General features: G+C 42.6%; 1 protein-coding gene across 2 annotated transcripts in view; it reads right to left on the bottom strand.

The window, feature by feature from the left end:
- The window catches only part of TMEM131 (transmembrane protein 131), a 158964-nt gene that overhangs the window by 4528 nt on the left and 138935 nt on the right, over positions 1–15501 (bottom strand). For both annotated transcript variants that reach the window (XM_067559993.1, XM_067559991.1), the window contains 3 exons: positions 11208–11373; positions 2418–2539; positions 1512–1608 (listed from right to left, as the gene is read on the bottom strand). In XM_067559993.1, coding sequence (XP_067416094.1) covers positions 1512–1608; positions 2418–2539; positions 11208–11373 — 385 coding nt within the window. The remainder of the gene's footprint in view (positions 1–1511; positions 1609–2417; positions 2540–11207; positions 11374–15501) is intronic.

Genomic DNA, 15501 nt, shown 5'->3' with positions numbered 1-15501 from the left:
AAACCTCTCTGGAAACAGAGCAGATTAGTTAACAGCTGATGGAGTTATCACACCTGCATATTTGACAGTAGCTCTTTTGCTCAATTTCTCAGAAGTTTTTGGTGTCAAAATCTAGGAGAAATTCTCTGCCAGACAGGTCAAGTCTAAGTTCTAAATTATTTGAGTGAAAGAAAGCTATTCAATCACAAAGGTTGTAGGTCTGGATTTAATTGTTTGAAAAACAGATAGGTTAATTGGGATCAATAACAAGCATGTGGGATGGTGATGGGGGGAGCATGGAGAAGACTGGTCAGAAAAGCAGAAGCTTGGTTGACATCTAGTTCTCATTCCATAACTGTTATATGACAAACATCCTCCCTCAGACTCAGTTCTCCTCTTGCCCATTAATCTAATAACCACATTGATACAGATATTTATTCCCACTTCGCATAAGAGATCATGCCAACTGGGGAGTATCATTTAGCCTGGCTACACGCTGCATCTGCCCTCAACATTGAGAAATGCAGTCATCATTCCTGCCCTCAAGATTAAATTAGGAAAGGAACAGCAATGCACTTGGTTATCCTGCTCCATGGTCAGGAATTCCACCTATAGGCTACATCAGGTGAACCTACTGCACGCGCCTCAAGATGCTGAGAAACCCAAGTGGATTCCGTATTGTTTGGATAGGGAAGATGACAGAGTTGGAGAAAGGATAAGAATCAGATGCCATGATTCCCCTACTTCTAAGTAACCCATATAGTTCTAGATATAATATATGCCATCATGTGCCAGCAATGCCCCTCTGCCATGTACATTGGCCAAACCAGATCGTCACTACGCAAAAGAATAAATGGACACAAATCAGAGACAAAAAATAGTAACATCCATAAGCCTGTAGGAGAGCACTCCAATCTCCCAGGACACACTGTAGCTGACTTGAAAGTTGCCATACTTCAACAAAAAAACTTCAAAAACAGACTTCAGCAAGAAACTGCAGAGCTGGAACTCATATGCAAACTTGGCACAATCAGACTGGGTCTGACAGGGACTTGGAATGGTTATCTCATTACAAAAAGTAATTGTCACTGTTCACACATTCTCACCCTCTAATCAACGACTGTGAATAGGCCTCATCTAGTCTAACTGAATTGACTTTGTTAGCACTTGCCCTCCCCATTGTTGTTTCTTACCCTTGGATGTGTATATACATACACACACACACACTTCCTGTCTGTGATTTCCACTTCATACATCTGACAAAGTGGATTGCAGCCCTCAAAAGCTTATGCCCGCAGAAATTTGTTAGTCTTTAAGGTGCTACAGGACTCTCGTTGTTTTTGCCATATAGTTCTGAAATTTGGACATGCTAATGATACTCCTGTTTAGAAGTATTCACCTCAGATTAAAAAAAGTGCTCCTAGGAACCAGAATGAGCTCCTCCTAGCCATGCAGAGAATTCCTCTGCTGACTTCATGTGTATTTCCTAGGGTTTTTATAGGGGTGGTGGTTTTTAAAAGTGTATTAATTACCTGTCAGAGCCATCACTGTCAGCAGGTGTATGAGAAATGCTGATATTGCTAGAAACATCTGCTTTATTTGGTGCAATCTTTGCTAATCCGCTACCACCTGAAACAATTAATTCAAATTGAGTAAAACAATGAAATGATACAAGAACATCATTCAACACTGCAGCAATAGATATTACAGTATAACCTCAAAGATACGAACACCAGAGTTACAAACTGACCGGTCAACCGAATACCATGTGAAACTGGAAGGGGAGGGTGGGGGGGGAGGAGGAGAAGCAAATTCTGTACTGTGCCGGTATTGCATCTTAAAGGTTGGCATGCAGAGCAGAAACAGTGCAGGGTCTGCTCTGTTTCCTGTCAGCCTAAGGCGCTGTTTCACCCCCTTCTATCGATGGGGAAGCTGTTTTCACCACCACCACCCCTCTGAGCCCAGGAAAGAAAGCTGCCACAGGGAACTGCTGATGCTGCAAGGAACTGAAGGTTGCAGCCAAAGCCTGGCCTGGAGCTAGAGTGGGAGTCAGCTGCGCTCTGGAGTTTTAAAGCTACAGCCTGTGCGCACCCATGCGGCTCAAGCTTTGCCCTTTGCCACGTGCTGCCTCTGGAGCACGGCAAGCAGTGCATTGAGCAGAGCAAGCCCCAGGGAGAGGCAGCTGAGGGCTGGGGCTTGTAGTGCCAAAAGGTGTTGGCCAGTTCAACCCAAAAGCAAGAAACAGGAATAGGGCAGGCAGTGCAAACCAGACAGTGCTGCCAGGTGCCATCTTTGCAGAGATGTCTTACAGCATCAGCTGGAAGACAAGGACTGCAGGGTACTGTACCATAATGTTTTGTTCAGAGTTACAAACAACCTCCATTCCCCAGATGTTCGTATCTTTGAGGTTCTAATGTACTCCAAAACAGTTCCATTACCTGGGCTCTTGTCATAACCTGCAGCTACAGCAGCAAATGTGGGGTTTCCGTTCCTGCCAGGGAGAGAGGTTGCCTTTGCCAAATTGTGTTTGGTACCATTAAGCTGCTGGTTTTTTGTTTCACTGCAAAAAAAACAAAACAAAAAAACCCCACACATTGGGATTCAGCACATTAATATAAAAGGAAGGTCTCAGGACTAGTATTTAACTATAATATAAAATCATTACAGAAATAGCTTACTGACATTATGGGCCAGAATACAATACCTCACTACTTCCCAAAGCCCAGTTTTTAATTACCCTGTTGACATTTAGATCTGTGACTAGAATAACCAGATGTCAATAGTCTGACAACATAATGAAGCAAAGGAATTACTACTGAGTGATTACAAATATAGAGGCTCCAAGCAGCAGCATTGATGGAGTCTAGCAGAAACATGTTAGTTTTCTTAATCTGGAAGAAAAATTTGGTTAGGCAGGACCTAGAAAATAAAGGCAAGAGGGGTTGGCTTCCTACAGGATATGGAGGACCTCCTTGGAAGATGAACTAGAGTTGTGATGGGGGACAAAGGTAGGTGAATGGAAAATTACAAGTAATTCTTTTTCTCTGAATATAAAGGTTGCAATAGATCACCAGATTTGGGTCCAGGCTTCTAGCTCTGATGAAGTGAACTTTTTGTAGCTTAGGATTCTAAACTTAATGGTTTCAGGAGGAGGTGTCATGTTCTGCCACTGCAATGCAACCATTTCTAAACCCTGGTGCCTCCAGTTGCTTTGTAAGCAAAAGGTGGAGGTGTACACATTTTTAAAAAAATCAAATGGATTGGGCTCTGAAGGGAGGTGCTCAGTGGAGTAATGATCTAATACATCTGTCTTCAGCAAACAAGTGTTATCAGGTAAATAATTTTATTTTCAAAAGATGCCAGCAAAAATAGGTCCCCTCTCTTGGAGACTTAATTTTCAGAATATTTCTCTTAAATTTTTTTAGAAATAACTATATCTGTATGAACAGAAAAGATACGAGTACCAGCAGAAGCAAATATACTGCAAGGTAGGAATAAGCTTTATTTCAGATTAACCCCATCTTAGAAGTTACTTACCGGAGGAATAAAATACATCAAGAGAGAAAGCTATTTCAGAAAATAAAGCTACTGTGGAGTGGGAGACCAGGAGCACTCCTAGTTCAGAGATTTTCTCTAGCACTGATGGGCTAAGTTTACAAACTTGCTGTGAGACAGGCCAGGCAATAACACCTCATAGATGCACACAGTTAACTTCACTTGGCTGTCCTCCAAATCTCACGGTTAAAAGATTATCAGATGCTGGGGGCACAGGCACACACTCCTCTCTGACTAACCATGCCACAACATGTCTATAAAGAACAAAAATAAGAGATGCAGCCAGCCATTTAACCAAGGCTTTTGGAGACAGCATACTCTAGTGCATTAGGTTAAAATGAAACAGAAAACTTCAGAGCCCTTAGAAATGGCTTTAAGTTTCATTACGGATTAGAACTTCTGGACCTGTTTATGTTTAGTTTTTGTAGAAGAGCCTTACTGGGAAAGGCATAGAGGCCTACAAAGAAAGGTGTATGGATGATTGATTTAATTAAGGTGGAATTTAAGACCCTGAACATCCCAAGTATCTAGTGACTCAAGGGAACTTTTATTAGTTCCTAAATACCACATTAATATCTTACAACACCTGGGACTTTTCAGTGGGAGGTTTTAAATGCAATGAAGTCCCTCATGAAACTGATGACTTTGGGCTGCAGAGAAACTGGTCTATTTTCTATATGGCTATGAAATTGAATGGCTCCAAAATGTATCTTATAGATGAGATATGTAGCACATACCAAGACAGAAGAAGAAAGAAAGTCCCTCTACTTTCATTGGTTTGCTTTCCTGGAAGACTCCTGAGTAGATAGGATTTCAGACACATGCTTAGGCACATCTTTATCCTCTTAAGAACCATGCTATCCTGAGCTGGGATGTAGTAAGGTTCACAGGTTACATGTAACAAGCCAGTTAGACTAATAGAATTAGTCACTGCCATTCCTAACAAGTCAAGAACCATATTTGACTGGATCAATGGGGCAATGAGGATCATCAAGTTCTCTCATGAGCTGTTTGGGGTCCTTTGCTACTACAGTTAATGAGGGAAATGCGTACATCAACTCAACTTCCACTGGGCACGGAAGGCTTTTATTCTCAGTGTGCTTCACCAAATGCCTTGTGCTTCTACCTTTGCAGGAGTGTTCATGGCCCTCAATCGAAGAGTCAAAAGGAACATTTGGCCTTCATCAGCTGCTGAGTTGAGTTTGCTGTAGCAGATGAAGATTTTCCCTTTTGAAAACTGGGTGTTTTCCTAGGTGGTTTTGATGATCTATGGCAGGGGTAGTCAATTATTTTTTGTAAAGGTTCACATTTCTTGGTCAAGGTATAGTCAAGGTCCAGACTCCAGAGAAAATAATAAAAAAATAGTAACAATAATGCTAATAAGTAAATAAAAAGATTTTGGGGTCCATTCAAAAGCATTTGGTGGTCCGGATTTGGCCCACAAGTCTGCCTACTGACTACCCCAGATCTATGGAAAGTGGAAAAATTGAGAAGGATGTGTTCTCTGCACCATCTGAGACAGACTAAGCTTCTTTATTTGCAGGTGTACCTATGCTCAGCGAATGAAGAGGCATCCTGGAGTCTTTCAAAGTAAGCAGTGGATCATTGTGGTGTAATTGAATAACTTTAGACCTTCAGAAAGGAGGTCCTCTACCATGTTCTGGACTTCATTGTGAAATCCTGAGGATTGGAGCCATGAAGCCATGATGCCTTGCACATTACTACAGCTGTAGCAGTAGAAAGAGCTGCTATACCAGCCACCATAGAAGCTTACAGAGCTGTTCTAGCCAAGACCTGCCCTTCTTCAATGATGGCTTGAAACTTCTTTGTGCTCTTGTGGTAGATGTTCAATATGAGATAAACATCACATAATTAATGTGATTGTATTTTGCCAGAATCGCCTGATAGTTAGCAATTCAGAATTGCAAGACAGCAGAAGAGTAACTCTTGTGCTCAAAAAGGTCCAAACACTTGTGGTCCTTGTCATGGGAGGATAAGGTTCTGTGGCCTGCATTGTGTAGGAGGTCAGACTAGATGATCAGAATAGTCCCTTCTGACCTTAAAGTCTATGAGTAGTCTTTGAAAGGTGTTGCCTATGACTAGAGAACTCAGTTTGGGGTGGAGGGAAATAAAACTCCCATCCCCCCAGCTGGGGCATAATACTTCTTTGGTCTTTTGAGGAGCTGCTGAGGGGTCGGGGAGCAGTAGCAGGAGTCTGCCAGATGGACTTGGCAGGTTCTATAAGTACTTCATTTATAGGGAGAGCTATCCATGCTGACGACTGTGTGCAAGATATCAAGCAACTTGTGCTGTGTCTCCTGCACTACTTCTAATGGGAACTATCAGATCTTGAAACTGTTTGAAACAGTAAATGTGAGATGGTGGGGGGATGACAGCTTCATTCAGAGAAGAACAAGAAATATTAGACTGTGGAGTAGCTTCCTTGTCAGTTCTTCTTTCCTGGTCCTCGAATGTGTCATCCTGTCTTGGACATGGTTGAGGAGGAACAGAAGGAACTGGAGAATGTTGCCTAGGACAATGTACATGAGTAATGGGAGCGTTAGAAAACTGTTGCCAGTAGGCAGCCCAGGGATCCCAATATGTTCACTGGGGAGGACCATACCAGAGTGAGGGGACATCCTGGGTTGGTCACACCAGGTCGCATTTGGTGGGCTTTGATGGTAGAAATCTGGAATCATCACTCAACGGTCAAACATAGTCAGCAGAACACTGCATAGATATCTGGGAATATGAAGAACTTTTCTCTTCACAGTCTGGTGGAGGAGCAGATGACGGAGTAACCGTCCATCTTTCAGAACGTCTTGGTACTGGGGAGGTAGGCAGTCCCGGCAGAAGGTGAGGTAACAGGATGATGCCAGTTGTGGTACCAGGAGTCTTGAACTCAGAGGAGATTCAGGCTCCTGAGAAATAAATATGTCCTTTGAGAACCTGAACTCTTGTGGTACTGGGTGAGCCAGCAATGGTAACCAAATGAGTCCCAGGTCATAGAGGCGTTAGGTACTGAGTGTTGGACTGACTGGACTACTGTACAGATGGTCCAAGTACTGATGAGGCAATGGAAGAAGAGTGTACTGCCTTCTTTGTAGATTGCTTAGGATAGGTAGTCTCTTGGCCAAATTTCAGTGGCTCTAAGGGCTCTGTTACCGAGCCATGGAAGCAGATGAGGATTTTAGTATAGCACTGAGATTGCTTGAAGCCTCCACAGAAGCCTTTGCAGGGCACGGGGTGTTCAGTGTGGCAGACTTTTTCTCATGGCACTACTCTCGGAGAAAGATCCTCCAGATAAGCTCGCAGGTCTGCCCCTTGAAGAACTGAGGGGTGAACAAGTCACAGAGATTGATGTGACACTGCCTGCTCAGAGACCGATGACCAGTGGAGGTTCTGAGCCCAGATTTGATGGACAAATTGAGCGCCACCATGCTCTTGTGTAGATATAGAGGGGGAACGATCCATTTTCTTTCTGCTGGTTCTTGCTAGAAACAACAACTTTACAAGTATACAGATGTTCATAGCCATTCTTGTGGCTGGGTTGGAGCATGGGCCCAGGAAGGGCATCTTTTATAGTTCATAACACATTCAGGAGAAAATTAGCAGTTTTCAGGGGGAAGGGGCAGCCAGTCTTGAGAGGGAAACTGATTAACTGGAGGTTTAATTTGAGAATCAAAGCCAGACAAAAAAACCTTTTCCTTCCAAAAGTAAATTGAAAAAAATACACAACATTCCCCCTCCCTTTGGCTTTTCTTCCTTCTCCCATTTCTCTCCAACAACTCTCTACTCCTTCTCCTGTCAATCATAGAAGTTTCTTAGCTGCTCTCCTCCTTTAACCCCATCTCATCCCCGATGTCCCTCATGCTTGCTCACTCTTATCCCTTTCCCTTACTCTTTTCAACATTTTACTCTCCCTTGGATCTCTCTCTCCACAATACAAGCATGCTTTAGTCTCTCCCAGTCTCTCTCTCTCTCCCCACCCCTCATCTTTCCTTTTCCCTTTCATCTCTAAGATCACTGAATGTGCTGTCTACATTCGCTGTCTGACATTCCTCTCCTCCAACTCCATCCTAGACTTCCTACAGTCTGGTTTCCACCCCTTGCACTCCACTGACACTGCTCTTGCCAAACTCTCTAAGGACCTCTTCTTAGCTGAAGCTCAGAACCAGTACTCCATCCTTATCCTCGACCTGTCAACTGCCTTCGACAGACTCTTGTACTCCCTCTGCTTCCATGGCTCTTTTCTTTGGGTTCTCTTAACTCTAACTGTTCCTTCAGTATGTTCTTGGGATGATCCTCTTTCCCCCTCCAACTTCCTGTGGGTTATGTCCTTGGACCCCTCTTCTCCCTCTACACTTTATCTCTGGGTAATCTCATCCACAAACACAAATTTGACTACCATTTCTATGCTGACTCCTCAGAGATCTCTCTCTCTACTCCAAGCCCATCTCCTTCTGTCCAAACTAAAATCTTGGACTGCATCTCACATCTCTGGATGTTTAGCCATCCACTCCATCTCAACATGGAGAAGACAGAGCTCTTCATGTTTACCCCCATTTCCTCCTCCTCCTCCTCCACACACACCCCCACCCACACCCACACAATCACTTTGGACACCCTCCTGCCTGTTACTCAGCCTTGTACTCTGGACATCATCTTCAACTTGGACCTCTGTCTAAGTCCTCACATCCAGGCTATATCTAAATACTGCACATTCTTTCCGCATAACAACTCTAAGATATTGTCTTTCTTAGCCATCCACACAGCTAAAGCTCTCATCCATGCTTTCATCTCATATCTCAATTACTGCAATCTTTCTCTCTGGACGTGAAAAAATGCAATCTTGCCCTGTTGATATCCATTCAGAACGTTGCTGCAAAGATCATATTAATGGCTGGTTGCTCTGGCCATGTCACCCTTCTCTTTGGATCTCTCCTGTTGCTCCCCTTGTTCATTCACACCAAACATAAGCCTCATGTCTTCATTTTCAAGGGCCTTCAGAGCCTATTTCCAGCCTATTACTTATGACCTCCCATTAAGTATCGAAATGTTGACTCCCGCCTCCAGTCAGCGAATGCCTCCATTAGCCACTTATTATATTTTCAATCAGACTCTCCTTTGTGCTTTCTTCTATACTGCACCTCACACTTGGGAAGAGCTCCCTGTAAACATCTGCAAAGCTACCTCATTATCCTCATTCAAATCCCTCCTTAAAAACTCTCCTTTGAAATGATGCCTACAAAAAACTTAACAGTTAATCGGCTGGTTTGTACAGGCTGATCAACATTGTATCGTGTTTTCCCCTGTTTGTCTCTGTATCTATCCATCTAATATCTCATCTTATACTTAGACTATATAAGACTGTATACTTAGGCTGTTCAAGGCAGGAACATTCTTTGTTTTGTGTCTCTATAGCACCTAGGCACAATGGAGTCTCCTGGTCCATGACTGATGCTCTTAAGCACTATGGTAATAATGACTATTTTTTAAAAAATTAACTACCCCTGATTAAGGGCCACTGCCAATCCTCACTGAAATTAATGGAAGTATTTCACTGATCTCAATAGGCACTGGATAAGGCCTTAAGAGCTCTTAAACAAGCAGATAAATTTTATCGAGTCAGCACTGGCTCAGTTAACAAGCCTATTTTCTAGTTTTACTACTCTAAGATAGTCAGACTGCTGATATGCAGCCATATTTTAGCCACCAAATGTTGAGAAAAATCAAGTTACATGAAATCTGAGTATAAAGGTCACACTTAAAAGATTAACCATGTTCTTTAACATTACCTCAATATTTCAGTGTTCCATAGATATACAGGGAATACTGCAAATATTGAGGTGAATCTAACGGAAAAGTAAAAAATTTAAGAAAAGTCACTATTTTAATGTTACTTAGGTTCAATCTATAACAGTCAGGATAGAGGATCTAACTTTAGCTACTGGATTTTTAAATTTTATTTATACATATATATGACTGAGTCAGTAAGATTATTAACTGTGCCCAGGAAGTAAAATATGTATGTTTTTATTCTTTAGGGCAGTACATTTTTCCATTATAAGGAGAAATATGGAGATTATACCACTCATTAACAACAGAAAATGCAGGAAGGAATTTATTTTTCATGGCTACATCATCATCAACATTTGTGGGGCTATGGAAATATAGCTTTATGGGAAAATGAAACATGGTTTACCATTTCCCCCATATGCTTATAATAGCCTACAACAGAACAGCACCAATCAGAAGAATCAGCCAATTCCATATAATTTATGCTTTTAAAAACAGATTATATGCAATTGTTGACATTTGATAATCAGATGATTAGGACATAGAGGTGATTTAGAAGTATATTTCTTGTTTTTTCCATTAAGATTAGCAGGAATTTTTACATCAAACTCCCAGTTATCTGTGTTACATGGAGGATCCTGAGCTTTTAAAAGCACTGCACAGGTTTGAGATACTCTCTCTATTGTTATATGTATAGCATGAAATATTATTTCTTCTAAGTTTGATAAGAGTATGATAATTAAAATACCACTGTCCTCTAAATGGATGACTCTGGAAGTAATAAAATGGAAGTATTAAAATGATTGTATGTCTACATAATTATATTGGGTTTTTACTGGATAAAGGGAACATTTGTGATCATTCTTATTAAGAAACTGGGTAAATCCAGTAAAACCGAAAAGACGTCAGGCCAAGTTTACACTATAAACTTACAATTGGTATAACTATATCTTTCACGGGTGTGCCCCTGAGTGACAGTTATACCAATCTAACCCCTGGGGTAGACAGTACTATGCTGATGGGAGGGTTTCTCCTGTTGACATGGCTACTGCCTCTCACGGAGGTGGATTAACTATGCAAACAGCAGAAGCTCTCCTATTAGCATAGTAGAGTCTTCACTGAAATGCTACAGCTGTGCTGTTGCAGCATTTTAAGTGTAAGCCTGCTCTTAGTCTTCATGCAAAGATAAATAATAATCATTAACCCAAGGGAAATATTACAAAAGGGAGATAATGGGGATGACGATGGAAGTTTAAGAATTTTGGAACGTCCATGCTGAACAGACTGGCATTACTGGATTTCTTGAAGAAAGCAACTGGATAATTTTCAGCCAGCATTGCAATGGCTAACTGGAGTATGTATTAAGATTATTAAAACTGGAAAAATCAATCATTTCTTATCACCTTAAAGTGAATTAACAGTTTGCTCAACAAAACTCAAATAGCTTAAAATGCAAATGTTAGAGGAATTCATATTCAGCTTTCCAAAAGAATCACAGTAAAATCATGGATACAGAGGTTTCAGCAGCAGCATTTCAACCTCAAGCAGTGGTCTATGATAATACATTTTCCCAATCAGACAAGTTGAAGAATCCAAGTTAAAAAATCCCAACTCACTGCAAAATTAAAGCATGTGGTACAGAGAAGAACAAATTTAGGGTGTTTTAAATCAAGAATCATAAACACTTGTACAGGAAAGGGAAAGAGTATTAAAAGGGATGCATAAAACCCATTAAAATAGTAATGTACTGGCAGAGGGATGTGTTAGATAACCGGACAAGTCTTTTTCCACCTCTAATTTGTATGTTTCTATGAGCTGCACATAAGCAAGTTTTAAGTCTTTGCAATTAACACAAAGTAGAGATTTCAACTTACTTGCTGCAACTGCTGTTCACAATACTACTGTAAGTGCTCCGTGGCACAAAAGCTAGAGATGCAGGGGGTGGAGATGGAGAGGCAGGAGTTGGTGAGGTCTGTCGTTGTTTCAAGAAAGCATCTGCGTTGAGAGTTTGCAGAGACAGTTTATAAAGGTTGTCGGTAGCTAGGAAAACAAGCAAAAAAGGTCATAGTATTCATTTCACCACATGAGCTACTCTTAAGGAAGTTTGTCATCGTTTTTGAAGTTCTGTTTACTGTACCTCCTGCTCAAATTCTCAGAATTCTTATATTCAAATATATTCATATAACAATATTAATGTAGCAAACATTCATATATCAAATTCTCGTAGAAAGAAAATGGAGAATTAAGTGAAATGAGTATCAACCAATCGAATATCTCAAAAAACTGGGCCAAGGAAAGCTGTCTTGGAGTTGTACTAATGACAGATTCAGCAAAAACTAATTGTATTATAGTCTGTAATTCTCTGCTAATAAACTATCAAATTGTGCACACCTGACCTTACACCTGGGAGTCTGTGTAGATTTCAGTCAGGTGAAAAAGCTGATTGTCATTTTTGCTAAAACATGAGGCAAACAATCTTCTGTGAAAATGTAGTTTTCCAACAATTCTGCAAGTGAAACCCACTCACAATTCAGGTTCTTACAGCTTTGTTTAAAAGTGTTTGTTTTTTTTTGTTGGTTTTTTAAATCATTTATAGGTTAATAATTAATGCAGAAAAAGCATAACTAGATCCAGAACCAGATTTAATCTATGACAGGAGATTTCTGAGTCATCAGTGAAAAAATTTATGCACACAGCAGCACATAAAGCTCACACAGATGTAGTTGCTAATTAAATTGTTGCAAGACTAGACAGTAGACCCTATATAGGAATTTGTTTGGCTGTGTACCTTTGGGATAGTGAACTGGAGTAACAACAGCAGATAGTGTATTTACGAAGTGAGTTAAACAGGATATGAAAAGCATGGAATAGGCAGAGAAAGGTGCATCTTCAAACATGACTCCATTACCTCAATTTAAAATCTCCTATTTTTCTCCATTGTCTGTAGCCTTGGCATCACCGTTGACTAGGAACTATTATTCTACCATATCACCTATGTCTGGCAATCACTACCTCTACACATCCCTGCCTTTGCTCCACCTCTGCTGAAATTTTCATCCATGCTACTAGCTCCTCTCACGCTGACTATTCCAACACCTTTTCCTATGGTCTCCATTAGTGCCTACTCACTCAATGAAGAATGGTGCTCCTTTTCATTTCACACCAAGGAAGTGCAACCATGTCCACCCCACCCTCTGCCCCCACCTACATCAGAACTAGAGCTCCCCATTTATCTTACAATGTTTTGTGGCTGAAACACTGAGTCCAGGGAAGATGAATATATAGAGGCAAGAAAGCGAAAACCAAAAACAAATGCTAATATAATCACTACAAGAGGCACATGTTTACTTCCAAAGCAATGTGTGCCAGCAGTGACAAAGATCTTCCTGAGTGTGTGAAGTCAAGCAGGAACTCTGCATTTCACAATTTCCTCGCCTCCACTGTTGGCATAAAGCCAATTGTTTCTCTGGTTTCACACCCTGCTCTGAAGTATCAGTCATCAGTTGGAACTGAACACAGCCGTAAAAGTCTGACTACATGATTGATTGAGATGTACTATTTGGCTTTATGTTGGAGGAAAGTTGCCCCTGGTCCCATCAGAATGCTTTCATCTTGTATTATTCACATCTATACACAGTTTTGGGATACAGCTTGGAGGAAAGACTCAGGCAAAGCTGGTTTGTATTGTAGGGAAGGGAAATGAGATTGCAAAGCCTTTTTAGTAAGCTCTTTGGAAGAGGGACAGCTTTATTATGTCTGTACAGAACGGAGCATGAGGTGGCCTTGGCTGCTACTGAAATGCAAGTAGTAACAGTGAGTAGTTACTCCATCCAATAAAGAACAGTTACATACCTTGTAACTGCTGTTCTTTGAGATGTGTTGCTCATATCCATTCTGATTTAGGTGTGTGCGCACGCCACATGCACCGGTGCCAAAAGCTTTTCCCCTAGTGGTATCCATAGGGCCAGCTCTAGCAGCCTCTGCAGCAGCGCACGTATGCGCTCATATATCTGGCACTGCCAGCCTCTCAGTTTCTCTTTGCCGGAACTCCAACAGAGTGAATGGAGGGTGGATTGTGGAATGGACATGAGCAACACATCTTGAAGAACAACAGTTACAAGGTAAGTACCATTCTTTCTTCTTCAAGTGCTTGCTCATGTCCACTCTGATTTAGGTGACTTACCAGCTGTGCCTCTGGAGATGGGCAGGAGTTCCTAGCCATGAAGACTGCAGTATTGCTCTGCCAAATCACTCTTCATTCTGAGCTTGCTGAGTGATGGCATAGTGGGACGTGAAGGTAGGTATAGATGACCATGTAGTGGCCCTACAAATACCCTGAATAGCCACATGCGCCAGGAAAGTCACTGAAGACGCCTGGGCCCTAGTGGAGTGGGCTGACATGGACACCAGAGGCATGACTCAGGCTCGTTTGTAACAGGCTCGAAAGCAGGCTGTAATCCAGGATCGTTGCAAGGAGACTTGTTTGCCCTTCATCCAGTCAGAAATCACTATGAAGAGTTGCGTAGAGCAATGAAACAGTCTGGTCCTATCAGTGTAGAAGGGTAGAGCCCTTCTGACATCGAACGAGTGCAGGTGCCTCTCTTCATTAGAGCTGTGAGGTTTAGGGCACCTGTTGAGGATTCATCCACCATGACAGGAAGGTAAGTGAGGGAGGGGGAGAAGAGAATCGTGATAACCCTGTCCAGGGAGTGCATGGATGGGGATTATACTGTTGCCAGACACATCTGGAGCGGCCAAAACCACAGCCTGGTATAGCGGACCACGTAAGTACAAGCCGCCATATGCTCCAGGAGGCTGAGGCATACCCTTCCCGTGGTAAGTGGGTGGCCCTTAGACTGGTTAGAAGTCCCATCACAGCCTGGAATCAGGTGTTGGGCAGTAATGCTTTGGCTTGAATAGAGACCAGGACTGCCTCCGTGAACTCTATTCTCTGTACAGGCATAAGTAACTATTTCTGTTAATTTATTAACATGCTCAGCAACCGACACGTATCTCTCACAATTCCTATGTCGCGATGGACCTGTTCCCTTGAGCGGCCTCTAATGAGCCAATCGTCCAGGTAAGGAAACACCTGCTCTCCTCTGCACCTGAGGTGGGCCGCTATGAATGCCATACATTTGGTAAATACGTGGGGAGCAGTAGAAAGGCCGAATGGTAGGACCGTGAATTCGTAGTATTGTGCTCCCACTGTAAACCGCAAGAACCTCGTGTGGCCCAGGAAAATAGCAACATGAAAATAAACGTCCTGCAAATCGAAGGCAGTAAACCAGTCACATAGATCCAGAGAGGAATGATGGTCACTAGGGAGACCATGTGAAATTTTAGCTTTTTGAGGAACTTGTTCAGGGCCCTTAAATCCAGTATGTCTCAGGAGGTCTCAGGCCTCTCTTTGCCTTTGGGATCAGGAAATACCATGGGTAGAATTCTTTGCCTCTCAGACTCTGAGGGACTTCCTCCACCACCCCCACCTGTAGGAGGATTTGTACTTCTTGGACTAGGAGTTACTCGTGAGAGGGGTCCCTGAAGAGGGACGGAGAAGGAGGATGGGATTGAGACGAACTGTAGGGTGTAGCCGACAGCCACCGTGTTCAACACCAAACGGCCCGATGTAATGGCCATCCACCCTCGGGCACACCTTCAAAACCTTCTCTTTCTGCCCGAGGAATGACAGCTCAAGCCTGGTTTCAAGGCAGATGCTGGCGAATTGAAATGCTTGTAGCTTCTATTTCTCTTTCTATAGAGCTCCCCTCTGGACTGGCCTCCAAAGCACTGCTGCTCTGAGAGCCTGAAGTGTCTCCTTGACAAGGACGGGGTATAAAGGCTCAACGAGCGCAGAATGGCCCTAGGGTCCTTCAAACTGAACAGAGCAGTGCCATCAAACAGAAGGTCTTGAATGGACGGCTAGATTTTTGTTGAGACACCAGATGACTGGAGCTACGAAGCTCTCCTCCTTGATAGCGCGGAGGCCACTGCCCGCTCTGCCGAGTCTGCTGCATCGGAAGCTGCCTGTAAGGAGACCCTGGTCACAGTCTTACCTCCTCCAGGATGGCCTCAAACTCTTGTTTGGAGGACTGGGGGAGGGAGTCAGTAAACTTTTCCAGCGATTGCCAGATGTTAAAATGATATTGCCCGAGCAACGCCTGCTGG

Source organism: Emydura macquarii, unplaced genomic scaffold (genome assembly GCF_026122565.2).
Source record: "Emydura macquarii macquarii isolate MOO-44397 ecotype Brisbane River unplaced genomic scaffold, CSIRO-AGI_Emac_v2 contig_2207, whole genome shotgun sequence".
In the NCBI taxonomy this organism is placed as follows: domain Eukaryota; kingdom Metazoa; phylum Chordata; order Testudines; family Chelidae; genus Emydura; species Emydura macquarii.
The sequence above is the reverse complement of the archived record's forward strand: the minus strand, read 5'-3'. Positions and strand labels throughout refer to the sequence as shown.